This window comes from Diabrotica virgifera, chromosome 10, assembly GCF_917563875.1.
Source record: "Diabrotica virgifera virgifera chromosome 10, PGI_DIABVI_V3a".
In the NCBI taxonomy this organism is placed as follows: domain Eukaryota; kingdom Metazoa; phylum Arthropoda; class Insecta; order Coleoptera; family Chrysomelidae; genus Diabrotica; species Diabrotica virgifera.
Window position 1 is genome coordinate 117,374,380 of NC_065452.1, and position 18,394 is coordinate 117,392,773.

Genomic DNA, 18,394 nt, shown 5'->3' on the forward strand with positions numbered 1-18,394 from the left:
CTTTTTAATAGTCATTTGTTATTCCCCATATGGGCCTCCATACGAGGTAGGAGTATGCACAGTTCCTCATGACTCACCCTGTATTATCCTGATCTGATGAAATAATTGTTAAAGAATAGAAAATAAAAATAGAAGATATCAGATTTTGGTAAAAATTTACCTTATGAACAACCCTGTAAAAAATGATAATGGCCTGCTTCTATGAAAATAACACAATGATCCAAGCAAAATTAAATACTCACCTTTAGTAATTACGATTAATGTATGCTTCTACATGGTTCGCATGGTGCTAACATATAAATATATCAGTTATATTTTTGTTGCCGCCTATAACAAGGAGTGCATCGATGTTTACTTAGGGTTGAGAAAATCAGACAATAATATTTGTTAAAAACGATAACGCACTACTAAATGCCCTAAGATACCAAGATTGAGTAAACATTAAGACGTTTGATTCTGGTACTGTTGCACCACGAACATAGTGATAATTGATGCCCGATTCGTCGCGACCATGAATAAAGAGATTTTAATATTAATTTTTTGTGTTATTTGTGCTAATTATGGAATTTCTGGTAAGTTAAAAAGTCTTTCTAAATTCACATTTGATTTTTTTAAGAAAAATTTAGCAATTACCCATAGTAATTTAGTTTTAAGTATTTCATCATTAAATAAAAACCTCTAAAATTTAAGGAGCTCAATTTGACAAAATTTATAAAACAAGGTTTTAGTAGGTATATCCTATTTAAGATTGCTTGATTTAAAATATATTATAGATTCACTTAATCTTCAAAGAAATCATTTAACAGTACATTTACACGTGCATTTCAAAGCGTCATCTTCTGACTGATAGAAATTGGCAATTGATTTTTTCTCTTATATGACTATTTGTGTATATTCAAACATTGAAATACATAGATTCGTTTTCTTTTTTTTTTGTTTTCGTGATTTTATTTTTTTATGTTTTTTATGTTTACTGCAGTTTTTATTTTTCTCAATTCGGCAATGTTTTAACAATACCTACCTTATAAACTATTCTAAGCATTTTCTTTCCTTTTTTGGGTAAACTAAGTACATACTCGTACCTATCTGAAGTAATCACAGACTCAGATCGATTTCCTTACTGCAATATTTTTTTTAACAAACTTTGTTTAAAAAAAATTTAACAATTATTCGGAGTCTCTCTTAAGTTACACTCAACCAAACTTATATGGAATGATCTGATATTTTTTACAATTTTAAGCGAATTAATGCTAAATTAAATTTCCTTCCATCGCATCTTTCAGGAGCCTAACTACAGGTTTTGGAACCAAATCAACATACCTGCGAGTTATTAAAGTTTTTTGTTATTTGTGGCTTTAGAACTTAGCTATTTAGCCAGATACAGCTATTAAAGTTGGTTGGATGAAGATTAAAGGATTTTTTTACCAATCATAATTCCTCCCCAGAACATGAGCCTCTTTTATATTTATGAACAAATCTTGCAGTTTCCGTTCTTGCTTGTCTTCCTCGTCCTCTATGTACACGAATTGGTTAATCATCTGATTTTACACATCCTACTTTCGTTTGAAAATAACACACTTTTCCAATTTCCAATGCTCCAGTTTTGGTGCTGAAGACACCAATTTTACGTGATCAATCTTGCGCTGCCTGGTTAACTCGGGATACCGTAAAGTCCTCCTGATATATATATATATATATATATATATATATATATATATAGTCCTTGGGCACCCCAAGTAGCACAATAAAAACATTTTAGTTTTATTTAAGGTTTATAAAGGTATTATTGTGGTAAATAAGAAGATAATGGTTTTAAAGTTACCTTGTAGATATACTGCCAGAACTTTAAAACTGTTAAGCATTTGTCACTAGTTTTAAAGTATCTAATAAGAGTATCAAATAAAACTAATTAATCGTAATAGATAATGTGTCTTATTGTAGTTTTAAAACGGTTTATTCTCAGTTCACTTTAAAACTAATCAGTTTTATGAAGAACTTCCGGACTATTTGGTTTTATTAGATTTTAGTTTGTGACCTTTTAGTTTTATTGCAGTTTTAAAGATTCTAATATGACTAATAAAACCAATTATTAAAACTAATTAATCTCAAGACTATTATGTCAGTAAATCATATGCCATAAAACGATTTTTTTAGATTTCTTTAAAGTTGCTTTCTTAAAAGCCATTATTAGGCTATATTAAAACCAAATGCTCTTAACTGAATCAATTTGGTTATAGTAAAGACTAAGCTATGCTTCTTGTTAGAAACAATAAAACTAAACTCATCCCCTCTTCTTTCATGTCCGAAATGGTCGGCTATTTATTTTAGAGCGAAACAGTGGTGTAGTGTGTTGTAAAAAGTGGAAGTACAATTAGTATTGAAAAAATAAGTCGCAAGTACTTAAAATATAAACAAACTGGTCATTACGGCTTATTTTTCAAAGAATACAACACACACAGGACTACGACGCCTCGATTGAAAGGCTAGATTCACATTAAAACCGAGTGGCATTATTGACAGCAACATTAAAACTAAACGGCCACCTTGCTTTTATGTAGGATATATGCTCTTGGAAAGGTATAAAATAAAACCATTTGATCTTAAAAATTCTCTGTCGATAGACTAAATAGTTTTATTTGGTTTTCGGCCATATTGCTTTCTGGAGATGCTGAAAGCCATGATAGATTACAATATAAAGCTTACATAAAAATTATAAATATATTATAGACATAAATTCGATTTATTTTAACATGAAAACATTAAAATTGTAGATAATATTATTTTTCCTTCAAATTAATAGTTTTCTGATTTAAATTGTTTTATTATTATTATTATTTAATCGCCAAAAGTCAGAAATTTTAGGGCGCGTGATTTATTTAGACCTATTTTTGTTAACATTATCAATCAAGTTGGGTGCGCAAGTGTTTTTCTACCTTGAGAGTCCGAAATAACCAAGTACTTTTTACTATTTTATGATTACAAATACGTATCTACCTACCATAACACATCATGTAAAAATTTGTTGGCCTATATGGAGTATATGGGCTTAAAGAATCATTTAATATGGTACATTGTCTTTAAAAGTTTCCATTTAAGAAACCTTTTAAGTTTGCTGGCACTTAAAGTGTCTTTTAACATAGTTTTAGAAGCACCTTCACAGGAGCTTTAAAACCAGTTTCTTAAGAAAAGAAAGTTTTAAAAAGGTTTTTATTTTTGGTTTTATTGACCTCTTTCAGTGTGGGCCTTTTATGCTGAAAGCAGTTTTATTGCAACCTTAAGGTTTAAGAAAAGAAAGTTTTAAAAAGGTTTTTATTTTTGGTTTTATTGACCTCTTTCAGTGTGGGCCTTTTATGCTGAAAGCAGTTTTATTGCAACCTTAAGGTTTACTTAAAAATCAATTGGTTTTAATTTTAGTTGTATTCTACAGTTTTAAAGCATCCTTAAAAGACTTAATAAACTCGTTCGGTGCTATTTGGGACGGCAACTCTTCTTCTTATCGTTTCAACTAAAATATTTACACCTATAGCTTCCAAAAGCTGCAGGTTTCAAATACATAGTGATTCCATATAAGTTTGGTTGCGTATATATTAAATCCCATAAATGGTTAATCAATGAATTATATGAAGACCCAGCAGACAAAAAAAGAACAGTAGTTTAAGAGTTAAAAGAAACGTGCATGTGGTACCGCCGTTAGAGGTTTCGATAGTCTTGACTAGTTTCTTTTAATTTTTCCGGTCCTTTACTTGTTCGCTCTAGTATCTTGTTCCCGTTTCTTCTATGTCAGTCCGGACAGCCTTAAGCCACTTCCTTCATGGTCTCCCTCTTCTTTTCTTCTCTTGTTCCGCTTCTTGCATAATATTTCTTTTTTTTTGTTATTCGTAAAATATGTCCCAATCTTCTCTCTCTGCGCCCTGATTTTATGCGATATTTTCGGTCTATTATTCTTCACCATTAGCTCCTGGTTTATTCTTCTCCGCGATTCTCCGTTAGCCTCCTTTATACCAGCAAAATCTTTCCTCGAGATTTTTCTCTTATATAACTGTAACTTTTTTTCTTCTTCCTGATCTATTTTCCAAATTTCACATGCGTACAATACAGTTGGTCTCACGATTGTTTCATAAGTTTTAATTTGGCTGCCATGTACACGTTTTTTGCCCAAGTACTACTTTACTATCTTTCAAAAACATTTCTTTCTTCTTCTTGGTCATATATTTACCTTTCTTCGCCTCCTTTATTTGTAACTGTTACTACAAAATAAAGTACTCAAATTTATTCTCTCATATTTGACCATAGATACATACATTTAGTTTTTTTTTTGTATTTTCCCCATTCATTTCCATATACTACTTCGTTCTTCTTGATTTAATATTTCAAGTACTAGGTTAAATAAGTCTCAATTTTTTAAACATCTATTGACGTTAAACTGATTTGAAAGGCTTCCTTCCATCATGACTTAATTTACTATTAGTTACCGTCATTTTAACTAATCGAATCATGTATCTGGTATTCCTAATCATATCATTGCTTCGTATAGTCCAGTCCGTTTTATTAGATGGAGTCGTAGGCCTGATTAAAATCAATAAAGAACATATATGCAAACCTAGATTTTATTCATAACTATTGTTTTGTAATAATTTTAACATAAAAATTTCGTCGGCTCTTATTCTACTCTGTCTGAAACCTGTCTGGTATTCTCCTATTATCTATGTTTCGTAGCTTTTTAGTCTACTGCTTATAGACTAAGAGCTGGAGCCGAAAAATCATCGTCGTAAGTAAGATGAAGCTTTTCCTGTGAAATCCGTCCATTGTATATTAATAATTATTTGGACAATTTGGACGATAGCAAGCTAAGTTTATTTCTTATTAACATTCAGTCCTTAAGACACAAAACTGATAAATTACTTCTATTACTAGAAGAGCTAAATTTTCCTGAGATTGTTGCCATAACTGAACATTGGTTAAATGTTGATGAACCTGTGTTTATTAAAAATTACACTATTATATCCAGATTTAACAGGAGTAGATTATCTCATGTGGGTACTTTGATTATGTCTACACAAAATGACTTTTCGGCAGTGACCAAATTTGATAATTTATTAATTGAAAAAGTATTTGAATTCTCCATAATTTATCAGAAATCTTCTGACCTCTATATTATTTGTATTTATAGAACTCCCGATGCGGATGTGCAGATTTTCTTACAACAACTACTTAGCTTGCTAGAAACTATTCCTTCAAAAAGTAAATTAATTCTATGTGGCGACCTAAATATTGACTACTCCAGTGTGTGTGCTGCTCAGGAATCTCTTCATTCTATCTTTGATTCCTTTGGTATAGGTATGCATGTAAATTCTCCAACCAGAATAACTAAAACTAGCTCTAGTATCATTGACTATGTCGTATCGTCTTTGGCTCCAAATTCTACTGACTGTACTGTTTTCAACTCGGCTTTCTCTGATCATGAAGCAGTATTACATTTTGGTTAAAATAAAAAAATAATAGTGAAAACACGCAACGAAAATTGTTCCGTGTCTTTGGAGAACAAAATTTTCTAACATTTAAACACCTATGTCAAACAACTGACTGGGACTTCTACTCTGTTGATGTCGACATCGAGTTTTCTAGATTCATAAAATTATTGTCTGGTCTGGCATACGAATCCTTTCCTCTTAGGCCCATCAAAACTAAACATCGTAAACCGTGGTCAACTAGAGGTCTACCTATATCTGCAAAGAACATGCGCTCATTATCGTACCTAAAAAAATTCTCGGACAACATATCCTTCCATGATTACGTTAGGCTTTACAAGAAAATTTACCATAAAGCCATAAAGGCCTCCAAGGAAATTTATTACAATGCAAGGCTGGCTAAATCAGGTAATGTTACTAAGGAAACGTGGTCTATCGTAAATGAACTGAGAGATAAGACTTCTTCTCCCACCACAATCCCGACTTCTCCTGGGACCCTGAACAATTACTTTGTAAATGTGGCAAAAAATTTAACAAATACTATACCTCCTTCTCAGGATCCGATTTCATATCTTTCTCATAAGAATGTAAATAGTTTCTTTTTTACACCCATAGTATAAGGTGAACTACGCTCTACAATAAATGACATTAAAAACAAATCGTCATCTGGGACTGATGGCCTCACTCTTAAAATGTTTTCTGCTCTACCTGATTGCACTTTAAACCATCTTACTACCTTAATAAACAGGTCATTCGAAACTGGAGTTTTTCCAAGCTGCCTTAAGACAGCGATAATTATTCCTACACACAAAGGAGGCGATAAAGATCTTGCTTCGAATTATCGCCCTATTGCACTCCTGCCCACGTTGTCGAAGATAATTGAAAGTCTGGTAAAAAAAAGAATCTTATCTTTTCTGTTGAAATACAAATTGCTTACTCCACATCAATTTGGATTCCTGAGTGACAAATGCACGAATGATGCTATGTTCTTCCTTTTCGATCATGTTTACTCCAGTCTAAACAACCATCACTCTACAGCAACAATTTTCTGTAATTTCTCTAAAGCATTCGATTGTGTAAACCATAACATCTTGACTGACAAATTACAGCACTATGGATTTAGAGGAAAGGCTGTTAAATGGCTTAAATCATATCTTAATAAAAGAAGTCAGTTTGTAAGGGTTGACACGAAGACGTCTTCTTGCATGCCATTAGAATGTGGGGTACCTCAAGGTTCAGTTCTAGGCCCTTTATTGTTTCTGATATACATAAATGACATCTCTAGTCTGAATATTAAAGGTAAAATATGTCTCTTTGCAGATGATACTAGTATTACTTGGAGTAACACGGATATTATGGATCTTCGCAATACCATAGCTACAGACCTAGTCACCATTAAATCGTGGTGCGATTCGAATCTCCTGTTATTTAACGTTTCTAAAACCAAAGTCCTACCTTACAACAGTATGATGCAACCTTTAGTACTTAATAACAACAGTCTAGAGGTAGTTGAATCGGTGAAGTTCTTAGGGCTTATTGTGGATAAGTCTCTAAAATGGAACTTGCACATTGATGCCTTACACAAAAAATTAAGTTCTGTTTGTTTTGCGCTAAGATCAGTTGCTACGGAAATTAATTTGTCAACATCTAGACCGTTTATTATGCCCTTTTTGAGTCTCATCTTCGGTACGCCCTTCCATTCTGGGGTTCGTGTTGTGGGACTCACTTTGAGCGTATTTTTAAACTACAAAAGAGACCTCTTCGTTACTCCCTGAGACTCAATAGCAGAGTTCATTGCCAGGAATTCTTTAAAAAATTTAAAATATTAACTCTTCCTTCTTTGTTTGTTTTTGAATCCGTTTGTTTAATCCGCAAACATGCATCAGAAGGTCCAGAGAGACCCACTCACAACTATCCCCTTAGAAACGTGGAGCATAATCTTTATCTGCCAACCCCACGGTCTGAGCTGGTTAAGTGCTCTATACTATACAATTCGAGAAAAATGCACAATCACCTGCCATCTAACATCAAAGCTATTGCAGCATTTCCCGCTTTTCGCAAGGCCTTGAAAGCTTATTTGCTTGAGAGAGCTTTTTATACAGTGAATGACTTTTTTTATAAACGATATGAATTCAGCAAATTGACTTACAGGATTATTACTTTCGAGTACTTTTGTTCATATTTGCAGCGGCATAGATCTTTTGATTTACTTTCCCTTTCCCTTTTCCTCGTTCGCCTTCTTTTTGCTCTGACGTTGTATACATATTGTTTGCAAAATTTTTAAAAATTTTTAATGTGTACTTAATAACTATAAAATTGTATTTAAGTAGTATAACTCACGCCATTTATTTGGTGTCTGTTTCTGTTTTTATTTTGTTTGTAGTTTTTATTATTTTTTGTTTTTTATTGTATTTTTTATTTTGTATAAGCTTTGTCCACAAATTGTAAACATTTTTTGACAATAAAGCATACCTTACTTATTTACTTACTATTATGATCCCTTGCAGGCTGACACCTCAGTGGATACAGGAAGTAGCAATACGGGGTGAAAGTGAAAAATTAGTGCAGCCACTGAAGGTTTTCACTTTCGATTTTATTGAACCTCCATAGATTAGCATGAAAATTGGTGAGTAGTTAGAGGATACCTCAAGAAACAAAAGTCACATGGTGCCCACTTGCGCTTTTACCCTGAGGGTAGATTTTATTTATCGTATGCCAAAGGTCTGGGGGTAGATGCCACCCCTTCTCGGGGATAAAAATTATTTTATTAAAAATAACCACATAAATCGATAGAGGGAGCAATTTTAAACAAAATTTGTTATATCGAGTTATTAAAATAAACCAATACTTTTTGAGTTATTAAAGATCAAAGATTTGAATTTTTGTGAAAGAATGCATGGTGTAAAGCAGTTTTTTATAAATAATTCAAAAACTATAAGTTTTAACAAAAAAGTTATTATTACGGAAATTGAAGAGAATAAAAAATCGAATAGATTCTTTACTCAAAAAACCTTTTAAAATTAATGGAAAGTAAGTTATAGGTGATTGAATGTACCTATATTTTTTTTCGGCTCAACTTATATCCAAGCATTCAAGCTTAAATAACGGGAAAACGATGCATATTATACAATATACTTACTAAACACCTGTCAAAATACTCAAAGAATAACTATCAAGTAACAGATGAGGTTGATAACACCAATGCTAAGCAAGTTATGAAGAAAATGAAACAATCCTTTCGAATTTTTTGGGAAAAATCAAAAATAAAACATACGCTATTTCCACAAAAATTAAAATTTATAGTAGTACCTATAAGCCTATTTTTATTTTAGCATAAAAATAATAACCTCAAAAAGTGTGACCGGATTAGAAAGCATATTTTTGAAATAAAATTATAATTTTGCAAATTTTCGTAAATTTCATTTTCTTTTGATAATAACTCCAAAAGTAATCGATATACGTAAAAAATGATACAAAATCAAATTTTAGTTTTTTTTAGCAAATATTTTACTTTTGTTATTATTTTTGTATGATAAAAATAAACCGAGATAGAAACGTTTAAAGCATATATTTTATTGCGAGAACTATGTAACCTGGGCCGGTTAACCTTTTATCTTTAAAAAAATAAGGGATATAAAAGATAGTTTATTACTATTTTATAGCCCTTGAAAACCTTTTAAACGGTTTTTAGATAAATCTCATATCATAAATACTAACTGAGTTATGCTTAAAAAAACAATAACATTTTTTTTTTTTGAAAAAATTTTTAAGCATAAATTGTGATACTATCAAATTCTTCTGAAGCTTATTTGATAGACATTTCTGAGTACTTTAACTAACAAGAGTGTTTAGTAAGTATATGTCATAAATTGCATCGTTTTTCCGTTATTTCAGCTTCAGCGAAATATACATTCAATCACCTATAACTCACTTTTAATGAATTATAAAGGTTTTTCAAGTAAGGAATCTCTTTAATTTTTTATTATCTTCAATTTTGGTAATAATAACTTTTTTGTTAAAACTTATAGTTTTTTAATTATTTACAGAAAACCGCTTTACGCCATGCATTTTTTCACGAAAAATTCAAATCTTTGATCTTTATTAACTCAAAAAATATTGCTTTATTTCAATAGCTTGAAACAAATTTTACTTAAAATTTGTCCCTCTATCGATTTATGGTGTTATTTTTAATAAAATAATTTTCACCCACGAGAAGCGGTGGCATCTACCCCCAGGGTAAAAGCGCAGGTGGGCACCATGTCACTTTTGTTTCTTTTGGTATCCTCTAACTACTCACCAATTTTCATGCAAATCGATGGAGGTTCAACGAAATCGAAGGTGAAAACCTTCAGTGACTGCACTAATTTTCCACTTTCACTCCTTTTTGCTACTTCCTGTAGCCACTGAGGTGTCAGCCTGCAAGGGATCATAATTATTAATATAGTTTAACTATAAGGTATACAGCCAACCCAGGGAACTACCCCTTTTTAGTTTAATTATTAATATAATTATTAATATACAATGGACGTATTTGATTAGAGGCAGATTGAGGGCTCTAAGATGCTACATATTTTCTATATTACTATACGGAATGGAAGCTTTCACATTGAAGAGATAACACAAGAAAAATAGAAGCGTTCGAAATGTGGTGTTAGAGAAGAATATTGAAAATTCAGTGGTTTCAAAAGTTAGGGGAGTTGCTGAAAGTTATTATGCAAGGAAGGATCCAAGGAAGAAGAAGCATAGGAAGAAGACGCATCTTCTGGCTGAGGAACCTTAGAGAATGGTTTAACTGTAGCTCATTACAACTGTTCAGAGCAGCAGCCCACAAAGTGACCATAGCCATTATGATATCCAACCTCCGATAGGAGATGGAACTTTAAGAAGAAGAAGAATGCATTTCACAGGAAAAACTCCATATTACTTATGACGATGATTTTTCGGCTCAATTTTGTATTCTCCTATTGTTAGATTTTGTGGTTGCCTTATTTCTGTGTTTTTACTTATATTCATTTATTTTTTTATGGCCTGCTTGGTTTTAAGACCACTATTTTGTGCAGCTCGTTCTATTAGATTGAATGCCTCTATCATTTTTCTTCTTGACCTTGTGATTATGTTAACCTCATCTGCAAACGCTAGTATTCATTAAGTAAACTTTTCATTAAATTTATCTACTATGGAAAAACCACTTCTCAATGGAACAATTTAGTCATTGTTTTATTACATAATAAAGAAGACATATCAGGTCTACAGCACTAATTAGGGATGTGAAAAACCTACCGGTTTAAACCTAAAACCGGTTTTTTTACTTCGCAACAACCGGTTTTACCGGTTGTTTTTTGTCCCGGTTATAACCGGTTTTTTCTTTTTAAAGTAAAAACCGGTTATTAGGTTTTTACGGTGATTAGGATTAGGTTAGGTATTATTTCGGATCCCAATCCTAATTATTATTCTAAAGTAATTATTCCAAACAAAACCATAATTCGAATTTTATTTTATAAAATGCAGAAGCAAGTTGAAAGTGCAATTTCACGTCAGCCAGAAACAATTATTAAGTTTTATTATAATATTTCCTTGAAAAGGTATTTGTAATCATAATATTTACATAAGAAGTGATCTGGTTGAATTAGACGCAAACATTATCTAGTTTTCACACTTAACTCTTGACATTAAAAGTGGGTGAATGACTTTTTCTGATTACCAAAAATAATCTCCAAGAATTTCGCTACATTTTCAAAACGATACACTCATACAGGAAGTATTAAATGAGTTAAAATGTACCTATTCTACAAATACACAAACGTGTTAAAAGTAATACATGTTCTTTCGATAGTACTCATTTTGATCATATTGATATCGAGCCGAATGGAGTATCGCAAACTAAAGTGTATTGTAAATGTAACTTTGTAACATATTGGATTAAAAAAACCGAAAACCGGTTTTTTGGCCGGTTATAACCGCCAGGTTAAACCGTAAGCAAAAAAAATCTGTATAACCGAAAACCGGTGTTTTGTCAAAAACCGCCATCTCTAGCACTAACGACTACTTACTAGTGATAAGGAACCTAATAGAGATACTAGTGATAGAGACTACCTAATCAAGAAACAAATAAATTCTGTATACAGCAAGGAGTACGACAAGGAGATACCGTCTCTCCAAAGCTATTCACGAGGCTTTTAGAAACACTTGTGAAAAGGTAGATCTTGAACCAATATGATGGTATCGGTTCCATGACATCTCGTAACGCGACAGTTCGTAACCGGACAACCGGTAACGGACATCTCGTAGCAGCAACAGTTCGTAACGATGACACTTTGTAACGGCGACAGTTCGTAACTATACACATTCGTAACGGACAATTCGTAACGTCCAAATTGAATTATTTTGTTTATTTTTGTTAGGTAAAAACTAACTATGTACACTAAACGCAAAAAGTATCGCATAATTCTTAAAACAGAAAAAACTTAAAAAATAATTTTTAATATTTAGCAGAATGTTATAATACCCGTCTATCGTCTTTAGGTGTCTACAAACCCATAACATTTCAAGTTGAAACGTGTTTTTGCCGAAAAAAAAAATGTTGTTAAAGCAGAATATTTATTTTGGACATTTGTGTTCGAGATTTTAATCTGTGCACTATGTCTGCTTGAGCTTTCAATGAGGAGGTGCGTTATTACAAAAAATGAGTAATATAACGTCAGAACAAGCAGCCCAAATTGTAGGTTTAATTGGCGATGGTCAATCGCACCAATATCTTGCTGAAGTTATGGGAATACACCAATCCAGCGTTTTAAGAGCTTTAAGAAGGTATAGAGAGAAAGTGGAGAATACACAAAAAGACCAGTTGCAGGATTTTCCAGGTGCACGAACCCAGCAGATGAACGTTATTTACATCTGCACACTTTGCGTACACATCATGTTAAAATTAAACAACTGCAAAATGATTTTTCCACAGCCCGTGGCCCGAAATGTTCAGTTCGTAAAGTGCCAATTTGGTTAGAAACAGATTAAGGAATCTGGGTCAGAATGACTGCTACTGCTCCACTGTTAACGAGGGCACACCGTATGTCACGTTTAAATTTTGCACCAGAACATGTCGATTGTGATATTAAAGACTGGACTAATATTCTTTTTATTGATGAGTCAAAATTTGCACTTTTTGGATCCGATAGACACTTTGCACTGTCGGATCCACAAAGTGCACATTTTGACCCCTCTGTAAAAAGAATATTAGTCTAGTCGCTAATATCCCTTCGTTAATAGTGGAGCAGTAGTAGACACTCAGACTCTGATTCAAAATTCCCTTAATCTGTTTCTAACCGAATTGGCACTTTACGAACCGAACATTACGGCCCGCGGGCTATGGAAAGATCATTTCACAGTTGTCTAGCTGTAACATGATGTGTACGCAATGTCAGCAGATGTAAATAACGTTCATCTGCTGCACCTGGGAAGTCCTGGAACTGGTCTTCTTGAGTATCTTCCACTTTCTCTTTACCTTCTTAAAGCGCTTGAAAGATGTTGCACATTACATTTTGTATACATTGGATGCAATAGTTTGTTCTAGCATCAGTTTCAAACGGTTTGAAACCATCAGCGAATAGTGGACCAGCACGAGTATAGGGGATAGCACTGGTGACTGTATTATGTTCTCTCACTGACCAACTGTTTGCTGACGGTTTCTGACTAGTTTGACTGTTTGCTAGAACAAACAGACTGATGTCGGGAGCTAATAGGTATTCACGGCGTCAGAACAACCTACCCAAATCTGTTAACAAGTTTTAATTAAAACTAATTGGTAGTTAGCTGAAAGTCGCAATAATTGTGGTAGTAATAAAAGAAAACTTCCCTTTAAATAATTTTAATCAAAAGAAAAGCCGGGTTATTTTATATTTACATGTTAACTTATATATAATACTTAATCCATTCCCTCAAAGCTTATTTCGCAAAATTACCCCGCGACACGTGTACAAACGGCGTTGAAAATGCCCGACAAGTCCCAAGCAATTCGACCTTTACAGGTTCCACAACCGATTTCGGAATCATTGTCTGTATGTCCTCAAACGAATCAAAATATTGCCGCCCGTGCGTTGGACGGACAGCTGAGCGGGCGGCAATCTATAAATCGCGCTTAAGTGCCAATGTAGTTTTTCATTAATGGTTTTAAAGCATATTTTATGGTGAAACAAAGTAAAGGACCCGCTCTTTGGCGCTCGGCGCCCTCAACATCCCGGCGCCCGTTTGCGCCGCACACCCTACACAATAGGTAAAGCCGCCTCTGCACAGTGCACAGATCAAATTCTCGAACACAAATGTCCAAAATAAATATTCTGCTTTAACAACGTTTTGTTTCTTTTTTTTTTCGACAAAAACATGCTTCAACTTGAAATTATATAGGTTTGTAGACACCTAAAGAAAACGATAGACGGGTATTATAACATTCTGCTAAAAATTAAAAATTATTTTTAAAATTTTTTTCTGTTTCAAAAATTATGCGACACTTTTTGCGTTTAGTGTATTATTACAGTAATAAATGAAATTATGTTTATCAATTTAACGAATCAGTATAAGGATAAACATTTTTAAGACATTTCATATCGACGCTGCCAAGGCAAAACGGCATAAACGCCAAAATGGCCAGTTTTGAGGTAGATGCACGAAAAAATAGGATTTTAATTTCCGCACCAGACAGTCACCGCGGCATAACCGAAAACAAAGTGAAATAGGTGTAATATTGGTTTAAAGTTTTTATAAACGCCAGTCTAGTCACGCACGTGAAGGTCGACGTGAACAATGATTGACACAACCGCCAGTGCCCATAAGATTATCATTGTGTACAGTTCGGTCCAGTAATAATAGTAAAGGTATGTATTTTTACAATTTTTATGGATAAGTAATATGATATTACTTACCTCTGCAATATTTTCAATTTGTATTGATTTTTGAAGCGTAAACACCCTGAATTTCTTTAAAAACTATGAGGCGTTTATGTCAAAACCAAATATTTACATCGTGGTTGACACAAGCGCCATTCCTCAATGGTATTCTTATGCAGGTTTCTTTTTTAAAAATTGCGCAAATAAAAAGTTTATTTTAAAATGTTTTATTATAACTTTGTACTAGTGTGATGAACAATTATTTTTGTACTACAGCATATAGTTCAAATCAATTTTATATAGCTAACAATGGCGATCGATTTTTGGCGTTTATGCCATAGTATTTTAGCAGAAGTAAAAAATAATGGTCTTACTAAATGAAAATAAGTCATATACCGAAGTAGCACAAAATGATATACAGACTGGCAATAATTCCCCTATATTCCCCTTAGAGGTTTATGACATTTATAATGCCAACATTGCAGCAGCTTTTAGCAATAACATTATCATCTTTGAGGAACCACCAGACGTTGCAGCAGAAGAATAAATATTTAGTCACGATCTCACATCATGTTTCAACTTAGCAACAGAATTGATTATTAAACCAGAGTATCATGCAGAATATTTATCTCTAAAAATGAACAACATAGTTCCAGATCAACTGGATGAAACAGATGTAGAAGATGAAACGGAGTGAATTTTTTTTTTAAATTGTTTAAAAGTTAAAAGTTGTTAAATATTTTTCTGTTATTTTTCTGTTTTTTTTACTAACTTTTATTTTGAACTATATAAAAGAAGTAAATCTTATGTTATTTTTGTGAATAATTATTTTTTATTTGTTTTAGAAATTAAAAAATAACTATTTTTATGTACCTCTGATTTTTGTGTTTTCTTAGGTTTTAAGTTGTTGTTCTTTGAAAGTGTTTTTTGAGTTTTATTTTTATACCAATTTTTGTATAGCTCTTCTATTTGAGTATTATTTATTTTTAAGTATTTCATCCTAGCACCAAAAACATGTTTAAAGAATTTAGAGTTTTGTTTTTAACTTAGAATGTATTTTTGATTAATAAAAAATAAAACCAATCAAAAATCTTCGTAATTTCATAATTTTTCTTGTTGGCATAAACGACAATTTTTAATTTTCGTTTTTTTTTCATTAATGGCATATATCCTTTTTAAGCGCCATTTCGGTTAACCTTACAACAATGCGATCGACGCAAACGCCAGAGGTAAGTTTGGCATATTCACCAATGTTATATATTGATTGGACACAAGCGCCATTTTCTAGTTTTTAATTTATTTCACATAGTATTTTCAGCCACATTAATGTTTACAAAATGTTAAAATTTGAAAAAAAAATCACCAATTTTTTTGAGGCAGTTTGCAGATAAGCAGCGGCGGCTCGTGGCCTAAAAAAGTGGTGAAGATGAGGAAAGTCTGCCGGACCCAAAAGAAATTTCGGTATACTTATACCTATGACGCGCCCAAATTTCATTAAAAATTCTTTAAAAAATGTTTAGAGTTTAGGGCCCTAACAACTTGAAAACTTTTTTATGGCACTTATATTAGAGACGAGGATGAAGAGATACTTAAACAAAAAAGCAGTATGTATTAGATAGATTAATAAAACTGACTTAATCAATTTTTATAAATCAAGTCGAGTCTTTGATCGTTTATGGAAGCAAATCTATCAATTATATCTTCATAGAAAGGATAAACTAAAAGTTTTTAGCCTTTTTAAGCACGAAAAACTTCTCTTTCTACAGATACGGTATTCGATGGAATTTTCAGAATTAAACAAAACAAATTATAGGCTTCTGTAACAATGTCTTTAATTGGTTGTAATTTTATAACCATTTCTTGCAAATTACCATTTTTTAAATTTCCGTCAGCATAAAAAAGGCAGAGCTCTCTTTTATGTCTTTGAGTTTTAGTAAATATTTGCCAAAAACTCAAAATAAATTTTGAAAAGCGTCGGAAGGAATGATCAAACTGTATGACCCAAACTTTGTTGTATCTGCTAAGCTTATTCATCACAATCACAATTCACAAAGAATTTTAATTCATCACAATCCTGAAAATGTAATCCATTTCCATTAAAATATATATACAGTGGAACCTCCATAACTCGGATTAATCGGGACTGCGGGCGATTCGGGTTATCGAAAATCCGAGATAGCCAGAGAATATGGTAAAAATTAATAAAACACGGTATACTTACAGATAAACTCTGTTAGAATTGAAATAACATGAAATATTTTTATAAATATGCACAGTACCTACTCACTAAAATTACTAAAAAAAACACCAAACACAAACGTAAGCGAACAATACAAGACACACAATACAGTCACAACGATCAATGTTATTTAAGAGCAGTGAAAACTAAAGACCATTGTTTATAAAAGAATTTTTTAAATAGTCTTTCCTAAACAATGCTGACAGTTTGAAATAAAAAGGAATAGGTACTACAGACAGGTGGCTGTTGTTTCTGCGGCGTGTGCTATGAGCCATTTTTAATATCGTATAGTTCAAATTACACACATAAACATTATCTCTCAAATATTATATTACATACATTTTTATTGTTGAAAGGTTTGTCTCATAATTAACTATTTTGATGGTAAATAAGCCACAATTAAATTGAAAAATACAAAATATTGAAAATCAAAATGTTTATCTGATGAAAATCGGTCCGGGTTAGCCGGACTTCCGGGTTATCGGGGGCCGACTTGTCGGGGTTCCACTGTATTAAATAAAAAAATTGGGTAGAATTTGCATTCGTGCTCATACCATCATCACACCTATAGATCTTTTCAAAGTATTAATAACGGTCATTGTGCTTGCTTTGTCAAAAACAGAATTAAAAAATTATTCACTTCTTTTATCACGTATTAATTGACGAGTCCTTTTTATCTAGTTTAAACAAAAATGAATATCTAGGGACGTTTTTTTTTAAGAACGTCATATAAAATATCTGTTATAATATGAAACATGTCGATAAAAACTGCTAAAAATGTAAACTCAAAATCATTTAAATCTCATAAAAAGCCTTTAGCCAGCTGAACTGATTTGCGGTCTTCCATCTTCCGAAAAAAAAAAACGAATACTGCCCATCATAGCACACATCCAACTAAAATTTTACTAGGTGAATACGGCGGACTTATTTTTAAATTCATCTGCACTTGCTAATTTGGGTACTAGTGATGTAACGAATGTCATTTTTTGAACATTCGCGAATACGAATGCGAATGCGAATATCTGCTACCGACATTCGCGAATGCGGATGCGAATGCGAATATTCAGTTTTGTTTTTAAATTTGTTTCTATTTTTGTAATGTTTCCTAAATTTATAATGAAAAGTTAATTGATATTTAGTGTAAATCAATCTGAATCTAAAGCTTTATTACATAATACCAAAGAATAAAAAAGTGAAGGCTGATAATGTGATTATACAAGGTTAAGTTCTATCTATTTATTGCCCTTCATTTGTCCAAAGTAGAACGAAGGCCTCCCCCTTATTTTTCCACACTTCTCGGTTCAGTGCTAAAGCTGTCGATCTGGTCCCTGCGTATGTTTTTAAGTCATTCGACCATCTCGTCTGTGGTCTGCCCCTTCCTCTTTTGTAGTCCCAAGGTCTCCAGTAAGTTATCGCTTCATTCCATCTTCCGTCTCTTTGTCTGCTGTTGTGTCCTGCATATTTCCATTTGAGAGTAGCTGCATGTTTGAGGTTAAGTTACCTGTTGAGGTTGCCATGACAACCGTTGACGCTTGTGCAGCCGAGAGCCGAAATTTCATCTACGTCTTCATCTAACTCTGCTCGAGTCATAGAAGTCAAATGACACAGGTCAGTATCTGACCGTCAAGGACCTACAGTTTTAATTTTTGGATTACATATTGAAATTCTTTTTTAATTTTTGGATTACATATTAAAATTCTTTTTTAAATTTTGGATTAATTAAAAAAAAATAGGTTTATAATTAATTACAGTATTTAGATATAATAATGCTACTTATATTTTTTTTATTTTTTTTTTCTCAATTTGATTAT

At 32.5% G+C, this 18,394-nt stretch overlaps 1 protein-coding gene across 1 annotated transcript in view; it reads left to right on the forward strand.

The window, feature by feature from the left end:
* Positions 1-258: 258 nt before the first annotated feature.
* The window catches only part of LOC114334447 (fibulin-1), a 161,250-nt gene continuing 143,114 nt past the window's right edge, over positions 259-18,394 (forward strand). Inside the window, exon 1 of the mRNA XM_028284488.2 lies at positions 259-572. Coding sequence (XP_028140289.1) covers positions 512-572 — 61 coding nt within the window. The 5' untranslated portion in view covers positions 259-511. The remainder of the gene's footprint in view (positions 573-18,394) is intronic.